Genomic DNA, 20579 nt, shown 5'->3' with positions numbered 1-20579 from the left:
GCAGAAAGCAAAGGAACCCTTCGGAGATCGTCGTCATCATATGATACAATTCATCCTGCAGTTTGAGGAGAAGATGAAGTCAGATGCATCATTATTACAGTGGAGTAAAGGGAATTACAGAGGCATGAGAGAGGAGCTGGCCAAAGTCGATTGGAAGGGGATACTGGCGGAGATGATAGCAGAACAGCAGTTGCTGGTGATCCAGGGTAATTGGGAATGTGCAGAATCGATACATCCTAAAGATGAAGAAATATTCTAAAGGGAGGGTGAGGAAACCATGGCTGTCAAAAGAAGTCAGCGACAGCATAAAGCAAGAGAGGATATATAATATAGCAAAAATGAATGGGAAGTTAGAGGATTGGGAAGCTTTTTAAAAAACCAACAGAAGCATAGAGCAGTCAAGATAACAGGCAGGATATTTGGATGGTTTTCTTGCAGTATGTGGTTAAGCAAGGAGACCTCCAGTGTCCCTGACAACTATAACTGCAAGAAGTGCATCCAGCTGCAGCTTCTAACACTCCATGTTAGGGAGTTGGAGCTGGAACTGGATGAATTCTGGATAATTCAGGAGGCTGAGGGGGTGATAGACAGGGTGTATGGAGAGGTTGTTACACCCAAGGTAAAACAACACAGGAAACTGGGTGAGAGTCAGGAGGGTGAACAGCCAATGCAGAGTACCCCTGTGGCCATCCCCCTCAACAACAGGTAATTCACTTTGGATACTGTTGAGGGGGATGGCATGGCAGAGAAAAGTCACAGCAGTCCAGTCTCCAGGCTCTGTGGCTCAGAAGGAAAGCGGGGGACAAGAGGCGAGCTGTGGTTCAAGGGGATTCATTAGTTAGGCGAACAGAAAGGAAGTTCTGTGGATGAGAACGAGATTCCGGGATGGTATGTGGCATCCCAGGTGCTGGAATCCAAGGCATCTCAGACAGAGCTCTCAACATTTTTAAGTGGGAGGGTAAGCAGCCAGAGTTGTGGTCCATATAGATACTGATCGATATTGTGCTGTGTTCTTTGCCAGTCTTCTACGCTATCCACAACTGCACCAATCTTGCTGTTATCCATAAATTTACTAACCCACCCACCTACATTTTCATCCAGGTCATTTATATACATCACAAACATCAGAGTTCCCAACACAGACTTTGCGGAACTCCACTAATTATAGACCTCCAGTGTGAGTAAGTCCCTCCACTCACTACCCTGTCCTCTTTGCACAAGCCAGTTCGGAGTCCAAGCAGTCAATTTGCCGCAGATTCCATGCATCTTAATCTTATTTGATCCCCTAATCTGAGGAAAGACATTCTTGCCATAGAGGGAGTACAAAGAAGGTTCACTAGATTAATTCCTGGGATGGCAGGACTTTCATATGATGAAAGACTGGATCGACTAGGCTTGTACTCTCTGGAATTTAGAAGATTGAGGGGGGATCTGATTGAAACGTATAAAATCCTAAAGGGATTGGACAGGCTAGATGCAGGAAGGTTGTTCCCAATGTTGGGGAAGCCCAAAACGAGGGGTCACAGTTTGAGGATAAAGGGGAAGCCTTTTAGGACTGAGATGAGGAAAAACTTCTTCACACAGAGAGTGGTGAATCTGTGGAATTCTCTGCCACAGGAAACATTTGAGGCCAGTTCATTGGCTATATTTAAGAGGGAGTTAGATATGGCCCTTGTGGCTAAAGGAATCAGGGGGTATGGAGAGAAGGCAGGTACAGGGTTCTGAGTTGGATGATCAGCCATGATCATACTGAATGGCGGTGCAGGCTCGAAGGGCCGAATGGCCTACTCCTGCACCTATTTTCTATGTTTCTATGTTTTTAAGTCACCATAACCACAATCTATTCCAGCTGCTACCGTCCGGGAAGCAGTACTGCAACATTAAAGCCAGGACCAACAAGCTCCAGGACAGTTTCTTCTACCAGGCCATCAGACTGATGAACTCACACTGATCTGAGTGTACTCTAGAACCATAGAACACTACAGCACAGAAAACAGGCCATTTGGCCCTTCTAGTCTGTGCCGAAACATTATTCCGCTAGTGCCATTGACCTGCATCCAGTCCATAAGCCTCCAAACCTCTCCCACCTTTGTATCTACCCAATTTATTCTTGAAATTTAAGAGTGAGCCCACATTTACCACGTCAGATGGCAGCTTGTTCCACACTCCCACCACTTTCTGAGTGAAGTTCTCCCTAATGTTCCCCCTAACCTTTCCCCTTTCACCCTAAAGCCATGTCCTCTCGTATTTATCTCTCCTAAGTGGAAAGAGCCTATTCACATTTACTCTGTCTATATCCCTCATAATTTTGTAAACCTCTATCAAATCTCCCCTCATTCTTCTACGCTCCAAGGAATAAAGCCCTAACCTGTTCAATCTTTCCCTGTAACTCAACTCCTGAAGACCCGGCAACATCCTAGTAAATCTTCTCTGCACTCTTTCAATCTTATTGATATCCTTCCTATAGTTAGGTGACCAGAACTGTACACAATACTCCAAATTTGGCCTCACAAATGTCTTATACAACCTCCCCATAACATCCCAACTCCTATACTCAATACTTTGATTTATGAAAGCCAGGATGCCAAAAGCCTTCTTTACAACCCTGTCTACCTGTGACGCCACTTTCAGGGAATTATGTATCTGAACTCCCAGATCCCTTTGTTCCTCCATGCTCTTCAGTGCCCTACTATTTATTGTGTAAGTCCTACCTTGATTTGTACTTCCAAAATGCAACCCCTCGCACTTGTCTGCATTAAATTCCATCTGCTATTTTCTGGCCCATTTTTCCAGTTGGTCCAGATCCCTCTGCAAAGCTTTGAAAGCCTTCCTCGCTGTCCACAATGCCTCCAATCATAGTGTCTCTATATTGTTATATTGACTGTTCTATTTATTATAATTATAAATCACTATGATTACACATTTCACATTTAGATGGAGACGTAACAAAAATATTTGCTCCTCGTGTATGTGAAGGATGTAAGAAATAAATACAATTCAATTCAATGTGTTTTGTTACATCCTCAAAGAATTCAATCAGTCTCGTAAGGCATGACCTGCCCTTGACAAAGCCATGCTAACTATCCCTAATCAGGTTATCTCTCTCCAAATGCTCATAAATCCTGCCTCTCAGGATCTTGTCCACTACTGAAGTAAGACTCACTGATCTATAATTTCCTGGGTTATCTCTACTTCCTATCTTGAACAAGGGAACAACGTTTGCAAACTTCCAACCTTCTGGTACTTCTCCCATTTATATTGATGAGGCAAAGATCATCGTCAGAGGCTCAGTAATTTCCTCCCTCACTTCCCACAGTAACCTGGGGTATATCTCATCCGGTCCTGGCGATTTGACTTAAGTGGCATGCAAAAGTTTGAGCACCCCTGGTCAAAATTTCTGTTACTGTGAATAGCTAAGCGAGTAAAAGATGACCTGATTTCCAAAAGGCATAAAGTTAAAGATGACACATTTCTTTAATACTTTAAGAAAATTTTGTTATTTCCATCTTTTACAGTTTCAAAATAACAAAAAAGGAAAAGGGCCCAAAGCAAAGGTTTGGGCACAATGCATGGCAGTACTTAGTAACACCCCCTTGGGCAAGTATCACAGCTTGTAAATGCTCTCTGTAGCCAGCTAAGAGTCTTTCAGTTCTTGTTTGGGGGATTTTCTCCCATTCTTCTTTGCAAAAGGCTTCTAGTTCTGTGAGATTCTTGGGCTGCCTTGCATGCACTGCTCTTTTGAGGTCTATCCACAGATTCTCAATGATGTTTAGGTCAGGGGATTGTGAGGGCCATGGCAAAACCTTCAGCTTGCACCTCTTGAGGTAGTCCATTGTGGATTTTGAGGTGTGTTTAGGATCATTATCCTGTTGTAGGATCCATCCTCTTTTCATCTTCAGCTTTTTTATTTACAGTCGGTGTGATGTTTACTTCCAGAATTTGCTGGTATTTAATTGAATTCATTCTTCCCTCTACCAGTGAAATGTTCCCCGTGCCACAGGCTGCAACACAAGCCCAAAGCATGATCGATCCACTCCCGTGCTTAACAGTTGGAGAGGTGTTCCTTTCATGAAATTCTGCACCCTTTTTTCTCCAAACATACCTTTGCTCATTGTGGCCAAAAAGTTCTATTTTAACTTCATCAGTCCACAGGACTTGTTTCCAAAATGCATCAAGCTTGTTTAGATGTTCCTTTGAACCTTCTGAATAGAACTTTTTGGCCACAATGAGCAAAGGTATGTTTTGAGAAAAAAGGGTGCAGAATTTTATGAAAAGAACACCTCTCCAACTGTTAAGCACAGGGGTGGATCGATCATGTTTTGGGCTTGTGTTGCAGCCAGTGGCACAGGGAACATTTCACTGGTAGAGGGAAGAATGAATTCAATTAAGTACCAGCAAATTCTGGAAGCAAACATCACACCATCTGTAAAAAAAAAGTCGAAGATAAAAAAAGGATGGCTTCTACAACAGGATAATGAACCTAAACACACCTCAAAATCCACAATGGACTACCTCAAGAGACGCAAACTGAAGGTTTTGCCATGGCCCTCACAGTCCCCTGACCTAAACATCATCGAGAATCTGTGGATAGACCTCAAAAGAGAAGTGCATACAAGACAGCCCAAGAATCTCACAGAACTAGAAGCCTTTTGCAAGGAAGAATGGGCGAAAATCCCCCAAACAAGAATTGAAAGAATCCTAGCTGGCTGCAGAAAGCGTTTACAAGCTGTGATACTTGCCAAAGGGGGTGTTGCTAAGTACTGACCATGCAAGGTGCTCAAACTTTTGCTTCAGGCCCTTTTCCTTTTTTATTATTTTGAAACTGTAAAAGATGGAAATAAAAAAGTTTTCTTGCTTAACATATTAAAGAAATGTGTCATCTTTAACCTTATGCCTTTTGGAAATCAGTTCATCTTTTGCTCGCTTAGCTATTCACAGTTACAGAAATTTAGACCAGGGGTGCTTAAACTTTTGCATTCCACTGCATCTTAATGCTTTTCAAAAGCTCCAGCACATCCTCTTTCTTAATGTCTACACACTCAAGTGTTTCAGTCTGCTTTAAGTCATCCCCACTATTCCTTTTCACTGGTAAATACTGCAGCAAAGTATTCATTAAGTAACCTCCGCTACCTCCTCCGGCTCCAGCATGTTTCCACTCTTACTCCCGACTGGTTCTATTCTAACATGACTTATCCTCCTGCCCTTCACATACTTCTGCAATGCCTTGGGGTTTTCCTGAATCTTGCTCACCAAGGCCTGCGCAGGTCCCCGTCTAGCTCCCCTAATTTCATTCTTGTGCTCCTTCCTGGCACCCTTGTAATTTCCTAGAGCTCTAACAGTACCTAGCGTCTTGAACCTTTTGTAAGCTTTTCTTTTGTTCTTAATTAGATTTTCTTGATCCTTTGTAACCTTGGCTCTTTTACCCCTACCATCCTTCCCCTGCCTCAATGGAACATTGCAAATATTCCCTGAACATTTTCTACTTTTCTGCCATGCATTTCCCAGAGAACATCTACCCCCAAGTTATGTTCCCAAGTTCCTACCCAATAGGATCATATTTCCCCCCATCCCAATTAAATGTTTTCCCAAATTTTCTGCTCCTATCCCTCTCCAGCACTACAGTGAAGGAGATAGAGTTGTGATCGCTATCTCCAAAATGCTCTCCCACTGAGAGACCTGACACCTGACCAGGTTCATTTCCCAATATCAGATCAACTACAGCCTCTCCTCTAGTTGGCTTACCTACATATTGCGTTAGGAAATCTTCCTGAACACACCTAACAAACTCCACCCCATCCAAACCCTTTGCTCTAAGGAGATCCCAGTCAATATTAGGAAAGTTAAAATCACCCATCACAACAACCCTATTATTATTGCACCTTTCCAGAATCTGCCTCCCTACCTGCTCCTCGATGTCTCTGTTACTATTGGGGGGAGTCTATAAAAAACCCAGTAGAGTTATTGTATCAACACACATAAAAGTTGCTGGTGAACGCAGCAGGCCAGGCAGCATCTCTAGGAAGAGGTACAGTCGACGTTTCGGGCCGAGACCCTTCATCAGACAAAGGGCCTCGGCCCAAAACGTAGACTGTACCTCTTCCTAGAGATGCTGCCTGGCCTGCTGCGTTCACCAGCAACTTTGATGTGTGTTGCTTGAATTTCCAGCATCTGCAGAATTCCTCGTATTTGCGAGAGTTATTGTATCCTTCCTGTTTCTCACAATCCCTCCATTACTTCCTCCTTTTCTGTAGCCATGATACTATCCCTGATTAGCAATGCTACTCCCCCACCTCTTTTGCCTCCCTCCCTGTTCTTTTTTTGAAACATCTAAAGCCCAACACACTCAGCAGCTATTCCAAGTCTCTGTAATGGCCATATCATAGTTCCACATATTGATCGATGCTCTAAGTTCACCCACCTTGCTTATGATACTCCTTGCATTAAAATAGACACATCTCAAACCATCTGGCTGAGTGTACCTTTGCTCTATCATCTGCCTGTCCTTCCTCACAAACTCCCTTCAAACTGTCTCTACTTGTGAGTCAACCACACCATCCTCTGCCTCTTCACTTCAGTTCTCACCCCCCTGCAAATCTAGTTTAAACCCTCCCCAATAGCATTAGCAAACCTATCTCCCAGGATATTGGCTCCCCTCCAGTTCAGGTGCAACCCGTCCCACTTGTGCAGGTCACCCCTTCCCCAGAAAGGTTCCCATGATCCAGGAACTTGAAACCCTGTCCCCTGCACCATCTCCTCAGACACTCATTCATCTGCACTATCTCCTTGCTCTGATCTTCACTAGCTGGTGGCACTGGGCGTAATCCGGAGATCACCACCTTGGAGGTCCTACTCTTCAGTCTCCTTCCTAACTCCCTAAACTCACTGCGTGCAGGCCCTCTACCCGTCCCCTGCCTATGTCTTTGGTACCAACGTGTACCCACGACCTCTGGTTGCTCACCCTCCCCTTCCAGCATATTCTGCAACTGCTCGGAGACATCCTGGACTCTAGCACCTGGGAGGCAACACATTATCCTGGTGTCTGTTTTACTGCCGCAGAATCCCCTATCTGTCCCCCTAACTACCGAGTCCCCTATGACTATTGTTCCACCTGACTTCACCCTACCTTTCCAAGGCTCAGAGCCGACCACAGTGCTATTGGTCTGGCTGCTGCTGCCCTGCCCGGATGGGTCATCTCCCTCAGCAGTAGCCAAGAGGGTATAGCTGTTACTGAGGGGAATGGCCACAGGGGGACCTTGTACTGACTTCCTTCACTCTCTCAGTGTTCACCCACCTACTCCCTGAATTCTGAAGCCTGAAACTATATTTGTGTTCAGCTTCAAGTGATCTACCAGAAACAAAAAAAAACTTCTGAGGAAGCAACACTTTTGAAAAAAAAAGTGTTCCCTTAGCTTTCTGGGGAAGTGGAGGTGCTGGTAGCCTCGCTTGGCCAGGGCATGTACATGTTTCTGCTGATTCTTGCACCTCAGAGCTTGCTCTCCCCATTTCACGCCAGCACCATTGATAAGATGGGTGCGTGTAGTGTGACCCACTCCTGAGGGAAGTGGCCAGCTTCTTCCTGGGGCCGTCATTGAAGGGTGCTGTCTGGGCACCAGGCTACCGCAGTTCTCTCAGGATCGTTACCTTGCTGTGGTGCAGAGGCTTGTGATTTCCTGAGACCCCAAGAACAATGCTTATAGATCTTAGCCCCACGGCGGTGGCTCCAAACAGCGAATCCCAACGGTGGAGCCGGCAGAAGATGTTGACACATCACAGCAGCAGTAAAGGGGGCAGAAGGCTGAGGCAGGGAAGGGTCACCAGTCGTCTTCCATTCCAGGCCACTGGACTCTGACCCTGATCTGTCAAGGACTGAGTGGGGGTTGACCGTGCATCAGCCTCCCAACGTTAAACAAAGTCACACACAGGTGTTCTCCATTAAAGGAATAACCCTTGAGGGGAACATCACATTAGGCTCTTGATCTCCTTCCTGCATGCCGACTCGTCATTGTTTGAGATCTGTACACTATAGCGGTGGTGTGAATATAGGCAGAGGTAGAATCTGGTCAGATATGATCACATTTGGTGTCCGGGGACGGGGAGCACCTCTGGTGAAGGGGCCCGTTGTGCCCATTCCTGGGCCGCACACTCACTTTTGGTCCCCACAGCACACTCAGCTCTCACCTATGGCTCCAAGTAGCTGTTCACTTGCGACAGTGGCTGCACCCCAGTACACTGCCTCGACCGGCAGGCTAAACCAGGCGAGGGTAGCTGGTGGGACTCGCAGCCTGGTGAAATAAGCACGTGCCTGTCCTAGCATGTGAAGTCAGCTCTGGCGGACCGGGTGGACGAGATCCAATGACCAGGAAGCTGGTTCTTTAATGCTCCGTGGAGAGCGAAGGGCACGACGAGGCACAGACAACGTCACAGTCATCCACTGCAACCAGGGAAGACCCCAGTTCGTAGCAGTGGACTCAGACGTCCGAGCTAGAGAGAGTGGAACTGCCCCAGTGCTAAGCTTTTCCACTTTGAAAACTTTCCTGCACAAGTTTCTGGCTGTCAACAGACATGACAGACAACCACTGCATTTAATCACTGAATGACAGACTAAATCACTTGACACTTCTTCCACAGTTTCACCTGGCTCTGTGCACATCTCAGGGAAGGTAAAAGAGAGGAGAGATGGAGTGGGGGGTGGGGGGACGGAGATGGGAGGGAGGAAAAGAGAGGGGAAAGGCACAGTGCACTCACTGTCAAAGCAATACAGAGCACAGGTCATAAACACAAGAGATTCAGCAAATACTTGAAGGGTCTTGGCCGGAAACGTCAACTGTTTATTCCCCTCCATAGATGCTGCCTGACGCAGTGAGTTCCTCCAGCATTTGCTAAAAATATTAAAATTAGCTTTATTTGTCACATGCACATCGAAACATACAGTGAAATGCGTCATTTGCACCAATGATCAACACAGTCTGGAGATGTCCTGAGGGACAGCCTGCCAACTGTCACCGTGCCAACATAGCATGCCCACAACTTATTAACCCTCACTGTATGTCTTTGGAATGTGGGAGGAAAGCAGAGCACCCAGAGGAGAACAATGCCATCCATCATGGAGAGAACACACAAGCTCAATGAAGACAGTGGCAGAATTGGACCCGAGTCGCTGTAAAGAGTTATACTAACTGCCGTGCTATTGTGATGTCCCGAAGCTTCCTCGGATACAAACTCAGATTCTGGGTGTGGATTATGCATGCATAGAACAATAACTACACTCGTTATGGCTTTAATAAACAAAGTGTTTCCCACAGAATTCACAATTTTGTTTACAAATCATGCCTCACCCTTTCCTTGGTACAAAACCTCTTCCGGGTCTATAACCCACAAGACCTCTGAAATCTTCCTGTTCTGGTGTCTTGTTCACACCCAGCTTAAACTCTATAACTGGAGAAATTATTTCTGTCTTTTTGTATTTGCACAAGTTGTTGTCTTCTGCACTCTGATTGAACACCCTAGTTGGTTCAGTCTTTCAAAGTTCAAAGCAAAATTTATTACCAGAGTACATACATGTCACCACATACAACCCTGAGATTCATTTTCCTGTGGGCATACTCAGCAAATCTATGGAATAGTAACTGTAAACAGGATCAATGGACAACAAACTGTGAAAATTCAAATATAAATAAATAACGAGAACATGAGATAATGAGATAGAGTCCTTAAAGTGAGATTATTGGTTGTGGGAACACCAGAAATAGGATTGAGTGAAGTTATCCCCTTTGATTCAGGAGCCTGATGGTTGAGGGGTAGTAACCGTTCCTGAACCTGCTGATGCGAGTCCTGAGGCTCTTGTACCTTCTACCTGATGGCAGCAGTGAGAAGAGAGCATGGCCCGGTTTCATTGATTCTGTTATAGTTACTATTCCATTACGTATTTGGGTATGCCTGCAATTAAACAAATCTCAGGGTTGTATATTGTGACAAATATGTACTTTGATAATAAATTTACTTTCAACTTTCATGCCTTCAACTGTTGGAACCTGACATCCCTTTACTCCTCCGAGTTGCTCCCTAAAACTTGTTTCTCTGATTGGGATTCTCCTCCAAGAGGATCACCACCTTGACGTAGGGTTTGGAGACTTGCATTCCTCAATGTTCCGGAGTGCTATGCTGGCTGGAGTCAGGGCTTTATCCTTTGGCTCGTGGTAGGGTCACTCATGCCAAACAGGTCAGAGGGTAGAGACGGTATTCCTGAGTCTCCACCCGGGACTTGCATGACTGACAGTAGTGAAAACCGAGAGGAGGCTACTGGCATGACGAAGGGAGCCCTGAACACTGAGAAGATGGCCGAAGACAAACAGAGACAAAAGACATTCATTGCTGCCCTAAACACCAGCGACATAAAAAGCTTTTGATGATGACTGGCTGTTTTGGACTCCAGACCTCATATCACTTTGTGGATTAATTTCACTCGTTGTTTGTTGACCGTCCTCACAGGCCCAGTGATCTGAGTTCAATTCCCACCTCGAGCACTGTGTAGAGTTTCCATGTTTTCCTTGTGACTGTGTGGGTTCCCCCACGTCCTCCACTTTGCTCCAAAAATCCCACAGATGTACTGGGCTCATTAGGGCACTGTAAATTCCCCCAGAGTGTGGGTGAGGGGAAGTTGACAGAACTATGGGGAGCCTTTGTGCAGGATTCCCTAAAGGTTAATTTGCAGGTCGAATTGGTGGCGAGGAAGGCAAATGCAACATTAGCATTCATTTCAGGAGGACTCGAATATAAAAACAAGGATGTAATGCTGAGGCTTTACGAGGCACTGGAGTATTATGAGCAGTTTTTGCCCGTTATTTAAGAAAGGTGTGGCAGCATTGGAGAGGGTTCAGAGAAGGTTCATGAGAATGATTCCTGGAATGAAAGAGTTATTATATGAGGAGTGTTTGACAGCTCTGGGCCAACCCTTACTGGAATTTAGAAGAATGGCGGCGGGAGGGGAGGCGAACCCGTGGTATATTGAAAGGCCTCAATAGAGTGGATGCTGGGGGAGTCTAAGACCAGAGGGCACAGCTGCAGAACAGAGGGATGTTCATCTAGAATAGAGACCAGGAGGAATTTCTTTAGCCAGGGAGAGGTGAATCTGTGGAATTCGTTGCCATGGGCAGCTGTGGAGGTGAGGTGACTGGGTGCATTTGAGGCAGAGATTGATAGATTCCCGATTAGTCAGGGCATGAAGAGATATGGCAGGAGAAGGAAATGGATCAGCCATGATGAAATAGCAGAGCAGACTCGATGCGTCAAATGACCCAACTCTACCCCCATGTCTTACGGTCTAATAAAACAGGACTAATGTTGAATTAGTGTAAATAGGTTCTTGGTAAAAACAGATTAAAGATTAGCTTGATTTGTCACAGATACATCGAAAGTTCAAAGTATATTTATTATCAAAATATGTTTATATTATAACACATTGAGATTTATCTCCTTCCAGGCAGCCATAAAATAAAGAAAGCCCAAAATAACCCATTAAAAAAGACCGTCCAACACCCAACGTGCAGAGAGGGGAAAAAAAACAAATCATGCAAACTAAAAACAAGCAAATAGCGTTCTGAGTGAGGTCCACAAAAAGAGTTCGTCCACAGACCTCTAGTTCAGCACAGAGCCGAGCAAACGTCGCAGAACCCCCAGACACGGGGCCTGAGTAGCCAGAGCAGGCCACAACCTCAGCCTCAGTTCAATGTAGAGCCGAGCAAACGTCACAGAACTCTCAAACACGGGGCCTGGAGTAGCCACAACAGGCCACAACCTCAGACTCAGTTTAACGCAGAGCCGAGTAAACAACACAGAACTCTCAAACACGGGGCCTGGAGTAGCCACAACAGGCCACAACCTCAGCTTCAGTTCAATGCAGAGCCGAGTAAACGTCGTGGAGCAGCGAGCTCACCTCGGGACCTGACATCCTGACCTTGTCAATCAGGCCCGGCAGATTGCCTTCCTAACATCGGGTTCGGTTGCCTCAGCACACTCTGGTGCCTGGATCCCGCTGCCTCGATTCGACCTGTCCCTGACCATACTGATTCAGCCCGGCGCTCAAATCGTCATCCAAACATCGGGTTCAGTTGCTTCGATGTAGTCTGGGGCCTGGACCTGGTGCTTAAACTGATCGATCGGGTCCTCCTTGCTCTTGGCGATAAGCCCACTACCCTGTCTCCTGTCGCATCAGAATGCCTCCAAGTCCAAAGGGAAGTGACAGCTATTGTTTGCGGTGACCGTTTACCAGCGATTAACAAGGTATTCAGTTGTTCCCGTTGTTTCATCGGCCGCCAGCCAGACGTCACTGAGGCACACCGGTGCCATCGTAAACCAGAACAGTGAAGTGTGTCGTGTGCAGTCCGAGGATGTGCTGGGGGCAGCCCGCAAGTGTCTCCAACATACCGAGCCCACAGCTCACTAACCCTAACCCGTACGTCTTCGGGATGTGGGAGTTAACTGGAGCGCCACACATGATCGCGCGGAAAAAGTACAGACTCCTTGCAGACATCTGTGGAAACTGAACCCGACTGGTGACGGCTGGTGTTGGAAAGCTTTGTGCCAACTGCTGCACTAGAGTGCCAACTCCTTAGCGACCGTGCCACCCTGAAGCAGCACAGAGCACGGGCTGAGGGACCTCCTCCACTGCTCTATCTGTGCAAGACAACTTGAGTTACCCTCCCCAGGAAGCTGGAAGCCGAGGGAAACCAAATAGAAGTTTATAAGATTAAAGTTCAAAGTAAGTTTTATACGTCACCATACACAACCTTGAGATTCATTTTCTTGTGGGCATACTCAATAAATCTATGGAATAGCAACTATAACAGAATGATCAGAGTGCAGAAAATAACAAACTGTTCAAATAGAAAAAGAAAAAATGAAAAATAGAAAATAAATAAGCGATAAATATCAAGAACATGAGATGAAGAGTCACCGAACGGGGGGCAATAGGTTGTGGGAACATTTCAGTGATGGGGCAAGTATCCCCATTAGTTCAGGAGCCTGATGGTTGAGGAGTAATAACTGTTCCTGAACCTGATGGTGCAAGTCCTGAGGCTCCTGTACCTTCTTCCTGATGGCAGCAGTGAGATGGAAACATGCCCTAGGTGGTGGGGTTCCCTAATGATGGATGCTGCTTTCCTGCGACAGCGTTTCATGTAGATGTGCTCAATGCTTGGGAGGGCTTACGAGAAGCTCAGAGTCGACAGCAGTATTTGACCCCAATATTGATGTCAACTTGAGTAGCACCCTTGACTACCTGCCACCCAGACCTGTGAATGGCAATGTTGGCTAGGCCCAGGAGCAAGCCCACCAGAAGATCTCCTGAGCAACCGATTAGTTTACCAAGAGAAGCCAATCTGTACAGGACTCTATGGTAAAGGTGCCTTTCACACCTCGGTTCATGACCAGATCTCTCTTTCCATTTGCCCAGAGTAGCAGTAGAACATTCCAGATGTAGAACACAGAACCGTGCAGACCCCTTGGTCTTTTAAGATCAACCTAACCCAGGGGTTCCCAATCTGGGGTCCATGGACTCCTCAGTTAATGATAAGGCTTCATGGCATAGAAAAGTTTGGGAACCCCTCCCGCGTAACCCTGCATTTTTCTATCATCTGTGTGTCTATCTAAGAGTCTCGTAAATGTCCCTAATGTATCTGCCTCTCCCACCAGCCCTGGAGGTGTTTTCCATACACCAATCACTCTGTGTGAAAAACCTATCTCTGATATCCCCACTATACTTTCCTCCAGTCTTAAAATTATACCCCCTAGTGCAAGCCATTTCCATCCTGGGAATAGGGTGTTCGCTGCCCAGTCGATCTACGTCTCTTATCTTCATATAGAGTACTATACAAAAGTCTTGTGCACATATATATCACTAGGTTGCCCAAGACTTTTGCACAGTACAGTACTGTAATTTTATGTATTGTACTGGACTACTGCTGCCAAAAACAACAAGTTTCATGACAGATACTCTCTATTCCAGGTAAATCTCCATAGCACCCTCTCCAATGCATTCACATCCTTCCTATAAAGAGGTGACCAGAACTGAACACAATACTCCAAGTGTGGTCTAACCAGGGTTTTATAGAGCTGCAACATCACCTTGCGACCCTTGAACTCAGTTCCACAGCTAATGAAAGCTAACACACCATACGCCTTCTTAACCTCCCTGTCAACTTGCATGGCAACTTTGAGGGACCTGTGGATGTGAACCCCGAGATACCTTTGCTCCTCCACGCTGTCAAGAGTCCTGTCATTAACCCTGTAATTAGCCCTTAAGGTTTGACCTTCCAAAGTGAATCACTTCACACTCAGAGTAAAACCTTTAACCCCATGAAGATTAATCAAAGGAACATTTACACCAAAAAAATCCAAAGGTTCAGAGGGGGAGCCTCTTTAAGGAGTATGGGGGTGGGGAAGGAGAACAAAGAGCTTTAGGGAGCAATCTCTGGAACTCATCCGTGGCCAAGGAAAGCATGGTCAATCAGGAAGAGTGCCGAGATTGCAGAGACAAGAGGGAGAGTCCATGGGCGGATACGATGCACTGTTTCCCTCCAAGGTGCCCCAGTACACAGCAACAGTAATTGCAATGCTACTGCGCACATAGCCTTTGTTGCCACGCAGCTGAAATTGGTCGAAGCTAGAATATGTTTACAAAATGTGAAAGATTTTCTTTGCTGTACCATATTTCAATACAACCTATGCTCTGTCCGCCAATAGCGGGACTTCCCATTTTAATTCCACTTTCCATTCCCATTCCAAAACGTCCGTCCATGGCCTCCTTCACAGTCATGATGAGGTCACACTCAGGTTGGAGGAACAACACCTTATATTCCGTCTGCGTAGCCCCCAACCTGATGGCTTAAGCATCAATTTCTTGAATTTCCAGTAATGCCCCTCCCCCCACCCTTCACTATTCCCCATCCCTTTTTCCTGCTCTCACCTCATCTCCTTGCCCACCAATTTCTCCCTCAGGTGCTTCTCCTTCCTCTTCTTTCTTCCATGGTCTTCTGTCCTCTCCTATTAGATTCCTCCTTCTCCAGCCCTGTATCTTTTTCACCAATCAACTTCCCAGCTCTTTACTTCATCCCTCTCCCTCCCAGTTTCACCTATCACCTTGTGTTTCTCCCTCCTCTCTCCCCACCTTTTAAATCTATTCATCTTTTGTTCTCCAGTCCTGCTGAAGGGTCTCAGCCCAAAACGTCGACTGTACTTTTTTTCCATAGATGCTGCCTGGGCTGCTGAGTTCCTCCAGCGTTGTGTGTGTGTTGCTTGGATTTCCAGCATCTGCAGATTTTCTCTTGTTTGCTATATGTTATTAACCTCTGGTTAGGCCACCTCTGGCCTACCATTCTGGTTACACCACTACAGGAAGAATGTTGAGGATTTGGAGAGGGTGCAGAAGAGGTTTACCAGGATGCTGCCTGGTTTGGAGGGCATGTGCTATCACGGGAAGCTGGATAAACTTGGGTTGTTTTCTCTGGAGTGTCGGAGGCTGAGAGACTACTGATAAGAGGTTTGTAAGATTATGAGAGGCATGGATACAGGGAATATGTTTCCCAGAGTAGAAATGTCTAATACCAGAGGGCATGCATTGAAGGTGAGAGGGGGTAGGTTCAAGGGGGTTTGTGAGGGGCAAGTTTTTTTCCACTGGGAGAGTGGTGGATGCCTGGAATGTGCGGCTTAGTATGGTGGTAGGAGCAAATACATTAGAGGTTTAAGGGACATTTGGATAGGTACATGGATGTAAGGAAAATGGAGGGATATGGACATGGTGTAGGTAGGAGGGATTAGTGTTTGGGTGTTTTTCCATTTGCTTTTTAGCTGGTACAGCACAACATTGTGGGCCGAATGGCCTGTTCCTGTGCTGTCACGTTCTGTTTTAATAAATAATGTAATTTTTCAATTTTCAGTCTAAATATTCATAGTATGCATATATTTCAAAAAAACATTTAAAGTGCATCACAGTTTTCAGGCTGTGTAAAAGTGTCTTGCTCGGAGCAATGGTTGGTCTGATCAGCTGTTTAAAATAAAACGCAGAAGGAATGTTGAAGACGAGAGTGAGATGTTAAAATGGAGAGATTGGTTAAGCAGATGCCGTGTTGGTCAGTGGGAGAAGATGATGATGAACAGACAGGAAATGGCTCAGATTTCAACCAGTTTTACAGATGCAAGGCAGATTCTGAAGTAACAAACAAAGGAGCATACAAACTGAATGTCAACAAAGCCTCTTATAAATTCCTACAGATGTACCATGGAGAACTTTCTGACCGGTTACATTACCATCTGGCATGGTGGGGCCACTGCACAGGATTGGAAAAAAGTTTCAGAGGGTTGTAAACTCAGTCAGCTCCATCATGGGCACCAGCGCTCTTGGCAGATTCTTCTACAGAAGTGGTTTGCCATTGCCTTCTGGGCAGTGCCTTTACAAGACGGGTGACCCCAGCCATTATCAACACTCTTCAGAGATTGTCTGCCTGGCGTCAGTGGTCACATAACCAAGACTTGTGATCTGCACGTACTACAAGCAACCACTACTATCTTACGCAAACAACAGGAATTCTGCAGATGCTGGAAATTCAAGCAACATACATCAAAGTTGCTGGTGAACGCAGCAGGCCAGGCAGCATCTCTAGGAAGAGGCGCAGTCGACGTTTCAGGCCGAGACCCTTCGTCAGGACTAACTACTATCTTACACTAGTTAGTTTAAATTTTAAAAACATATTATTGTAAAATTTAGAGTTCACGTATTGCAATGTACTGCAGCCGCAAAGCCACAAATTTCACACTGTACACTACACCACTGATATGAAATCAGCATATAGGAGGGAGATTGAAAATCTGGCTGAGTGGTGCCACAACAACAACCTCTCACTCACTGATATTAACCCCGATTCTCACCCTGAATTCCTTCACACTTGGTACCGCAGGTAAAGAAACAGGTTATTCTCTCTCAAGAGGACTCTGAAGCGTAACGTTTCAAAAAAACTGCTGTCTTTCGGAATGCCCATTACAGCCAGCACACCTGCACGTCTCAGTTCTGACTCCTGCAAGGGCTGTGCACGCCTTGGTGAAGACCTGTGCAATTAAAGCCACCTGGCAAAGTGTCCCTAACGTGCTCACACAGAAATAACTCAGTCAGAACGCTGGTTTCCAATCTCCCAGGGTCTGCGCACAGTGAAACTGCTGCCTTAAAACACTCAGATCCGGGAACAGCTATTCCCAAGTGCAGACACACCGCAAGCTAATGAGATGAACAAACAATGTTCGTAACACGTTCACAGGTTCATTTTAATTCAGAGGAGGTATATAGTATACAACCTGGAATTCGTAATCTTCACAGACATCCACAGAACAACAAACCCCATAGAACGAATGATAAAAACATCAGAACTCTAACCCCCCCACACACATTCAGCAGCAAAAAACAACAGCCACCCTCCCTCTGCACCAGAACTGACCCCCGCATCCCCACCACGCAGGCAACAACAGAAGCCCCCAAAGAGACTTTGATCCAGAGTCCATTAAACCATAGTTCACAAACCAGCACTTCGGTATCTCCGACAGTTAATTCTGGTATCGTACAACACAGGAAGATCTCATTCCAACCCACTTCTTTCCCACAGCCTAGCCCAAAATTTATAGCCTGAAGTTTCCAATTCAAATGTGCCCAGCATTCTCCTCTCTGTGACAGTCCCGGAGATGCACACTCCCTGAACCCAAAGACAGCTCCCTCAAGCTGATCTTGCAGGTCTGTCTGAGGGGCACAGGCTCTTGGCCTGAATCGGAGGTTGGTAGGTCCCAAGTCCCACCTGTGACTGGAGGCAATAAAAGGAGACGCCAGGACGAGCAGCTCCTGCAGTTAGCTGGCTTACTCCTGATATTTTGGGTGCTGAATGGGGAATCAGATGTTGTTTAAGGTCCTGTTCAGAGTCTGAACCAATATCACGTAATTTCTACAGTTCCATCACCACAGGGGCAGCTAGTCTGGGCTTGGGTCTTTCATGGCTTCGGGATTGTCAGACGTTCCTGGTTACTCACCTGCCCCGGTCACCCCGGTCCCAGGGGCGGTCACTGGTCACCCCGGTCACTCACTCCGGTCCCAGGATCGGACACTCACCCCGGTGCCGGGGTTGATCACTGGCCAGCCTGGTCCCAGGGTCGGTCACCGGTCACCCCGGTCCCAGCCTCGGTCACTCACTACCCAGGTCACCCCTATTCCAGGGTCGGTCACCAGTCACCCCAGTCCCGGGGTTGGTCACTCACTACCCCGGTCACCCTTGTTCCGGGGTCGGTCACCGGTCACCGCGGTCCCGGGGTCGGTCACCGGTCACCCCGGTCCCGGCGTCGGTCACCGGTCACCCCGGTCCCGGCGTCGGTCACCGGTCACCCCGGTCCCGGCGTCGGTCACCGGTCACCCCGGTCCCGGCGTCGGTCACCGGTCACCCCGGTCCCGGCGTCGGTCACCGGTCACCCCGGTCCCAGGGACGATCACCGGTCACCCCGGTCCCGGGGTCGGTCACTCACCAGCCCTGGTCACCCCGGTCCCAGGGTCGTCACTTAGCAGCCCCGCTTACTCTCAGCCCTAGGATATCTCACTTATTCCGATCTCAGTTACTCCAGCCCTGGGCGTCACTCCGCACTGGGGTAACTCACTCCATCCAGCGCCGGGTCCCCTCACCTGCTCCCCGTACAGCTCCCGGACCCGATCCTCCATCCATCGCTCCACGTCCAGCCGCCTCTGCAGCTCGCTGCGATCGTAGCGCGCAGTGACCCGGGCCTGTCGCCGCTGCAGAGCCACCCCGGGCTCCCGGGGGCTGTGTCCCTTCCTGCCGACCCGCTCCGCTGCCATTCTCCTCCTCCTCCTTCTCCTTTTCTGCCGCCACCACTCTGGCCCGCCGCGCCGCGCCGCCTGGCCTCGCCTCGCCCGGCCAACACCGGCTCCGCCCCGCGTCCGGGCGCTCCACCCAAACCCGCACTAAAAGGCACAGGCAAATTTAACTCCAGAATGACTTGTGCGGGGATCCTCCAAAGATGCGCTGGGACACATCGTCAGGGAAAAACCTTAATTACAGTAAGCATGTATATTTATTAAATAATTAAAAAAATTAAATAGTTAAATAGGCATTTACAAAATGGAGAAGATAACAGCATCTGTTAATCCCAAATTAGAACAATTTTATTCATAGGCCTCATTTTATTCTCACAAGTCAATGAATATGTTGTAAAAAAGAGATCACTCCCTACTCTGTACATAGTTTTCTTCTTTCGATTGTTCGTTCTTTCCTCTCCTCTCTATAAGTGTATACCTCAGATAAATAGTATGTGGAGATTTGTGACAAATATGACTATATGATATATATGGACAGTATCTGAAATACATCTTATGGAAATGTTTGTTTGATGATGAAATTCAATAAAAAAATACAAAAAATAGTTAAATCAAATAGAAATTGAAAAAAGTAGTGAGGTACTGTTCATGGGTTCAGTGTCTGTTCAGAAATCGGATGGCAGAGGGGAAGAAGCTGTTCCTGAATCGTCGAGTGTGTGCCTTCAGGCTCCTGTACCTCCTCCCTGATGGTAGCAATGAGAAGAGGGCATGTCCTGGGTGATGGGGGTCCTTCATGATGGATGCCTCCTTGAAGATGCTGTGGATACTACGGAGCGGAGGCTGGTACCCATGATGGAGCTGACTAAGTTTACAACTCTCTGCAGCTTGCTTCGATCCTGTGAAGTAGCCCCCTCCCCCCTCCGTACCAGACGGTGCCAGACAAATATCAGGACATATGCCGGTGCTATTAAATCTGATTCTGATGCGGCCAGTTAGCCAGTAGTGTTGGTCGGTACCATCGGAGAATAGTGCTCATAGTGATTTTTGGCAGGGTATACATCTCTAAAGTTAGAAAATATGTGATAGCATTGCACCAGTGGTAGCATTATGTGTGCTATCATGCATTTTATAACACTACCCTAAAATAAGCATTTCTGAAAAGTGGCCAATATAAAGTACAGCACATATATTCAACCTAGTGGTATTTTGTCATCAGTGATCCCTCAACATTGAAATTTGTCACAATGATAGCTGAGTTCAAGCACTTTTCATCAAATGTTGTTAAAAAATTCTACGTTGAAAACTATGTCATTGGTGGCACTCGCAGTACAGTGCCCAAGTTCAGTAGAGTGAATCATTTCATTTTTAGAAAAATATTTGTCTGTTGTTTATTTTGGAAAAGTCAATAAAAACCCTAGGACACATATAATCACATGGATTTGTGGAGAATTTATTCAGGAATTCGAATAAGTAATCACTTTTTGTAAATATTCCATACTAACATCAGTGCAGCAGAAAATGTTACCCACCCCCCAAAAGGTGAAAAACACCTCATTTGAAGAGATTTCTGGAGTTTTATCAATGTCATGATGTTTTCCATATTGTTGTATCAAATCAAAACAATCTTAAGCTTTTGTTGTAGCATATAGAATTACAGTACAATAGTTCAAATGTGGGGTTCCACACGGCCATAACCTAGACCCCATTTGGTTGTAAAATGAATATATTT

At 46.5% G+C, this 20579-nt stretch overlaps 1 protein-coding gene across 1 annotated transcript in view; it reads right to left on the bottom strand.

The window, feature by feature from the left end:
* ppp1r14ab (protein phosphatase 1, regulatory (inhibitor) subunit 14Ab) overlaps positions 1-18978 on the bottom strand; it is a 101703-nt gene extending 82725 nt beyond the window's left edge. The window contains exon 1 of the mRNA XM_063063596.1: positions 18701-18978. Within this exon, the coding sequence (XP_062919666.1) occupies positions 18701-18871 (171 nt within the window). The 5' untranslated portion in view covers positions 18872-18978. The remainder of the gene's footprint in view (positions 1-18700) is intronic.
* Between the last annotated feature and the right edge of the window lie 1601 nt (positions 18979-20579).

Source organism: Mobula hypostoma, chromosome 12 (assembly GCF_963921235.1).
Source record: "Mobula hypostoma chromosome 12, sMobHyp1.1, whole genome shotgun sequence".
In the NCBI taxonomy this organism is placed as follows: Eukaryota; Metazoa; Chordata; class Chondrichthyes; order Myliobatiformes; family Myliobatidae; genus Mobula; species Mobula hypostoma.
The sequence above is the reverse complement of the archived record's forward strand: the minus strand, read 5'-3'. Positions and strand labels throughout refer to the sequence as shown.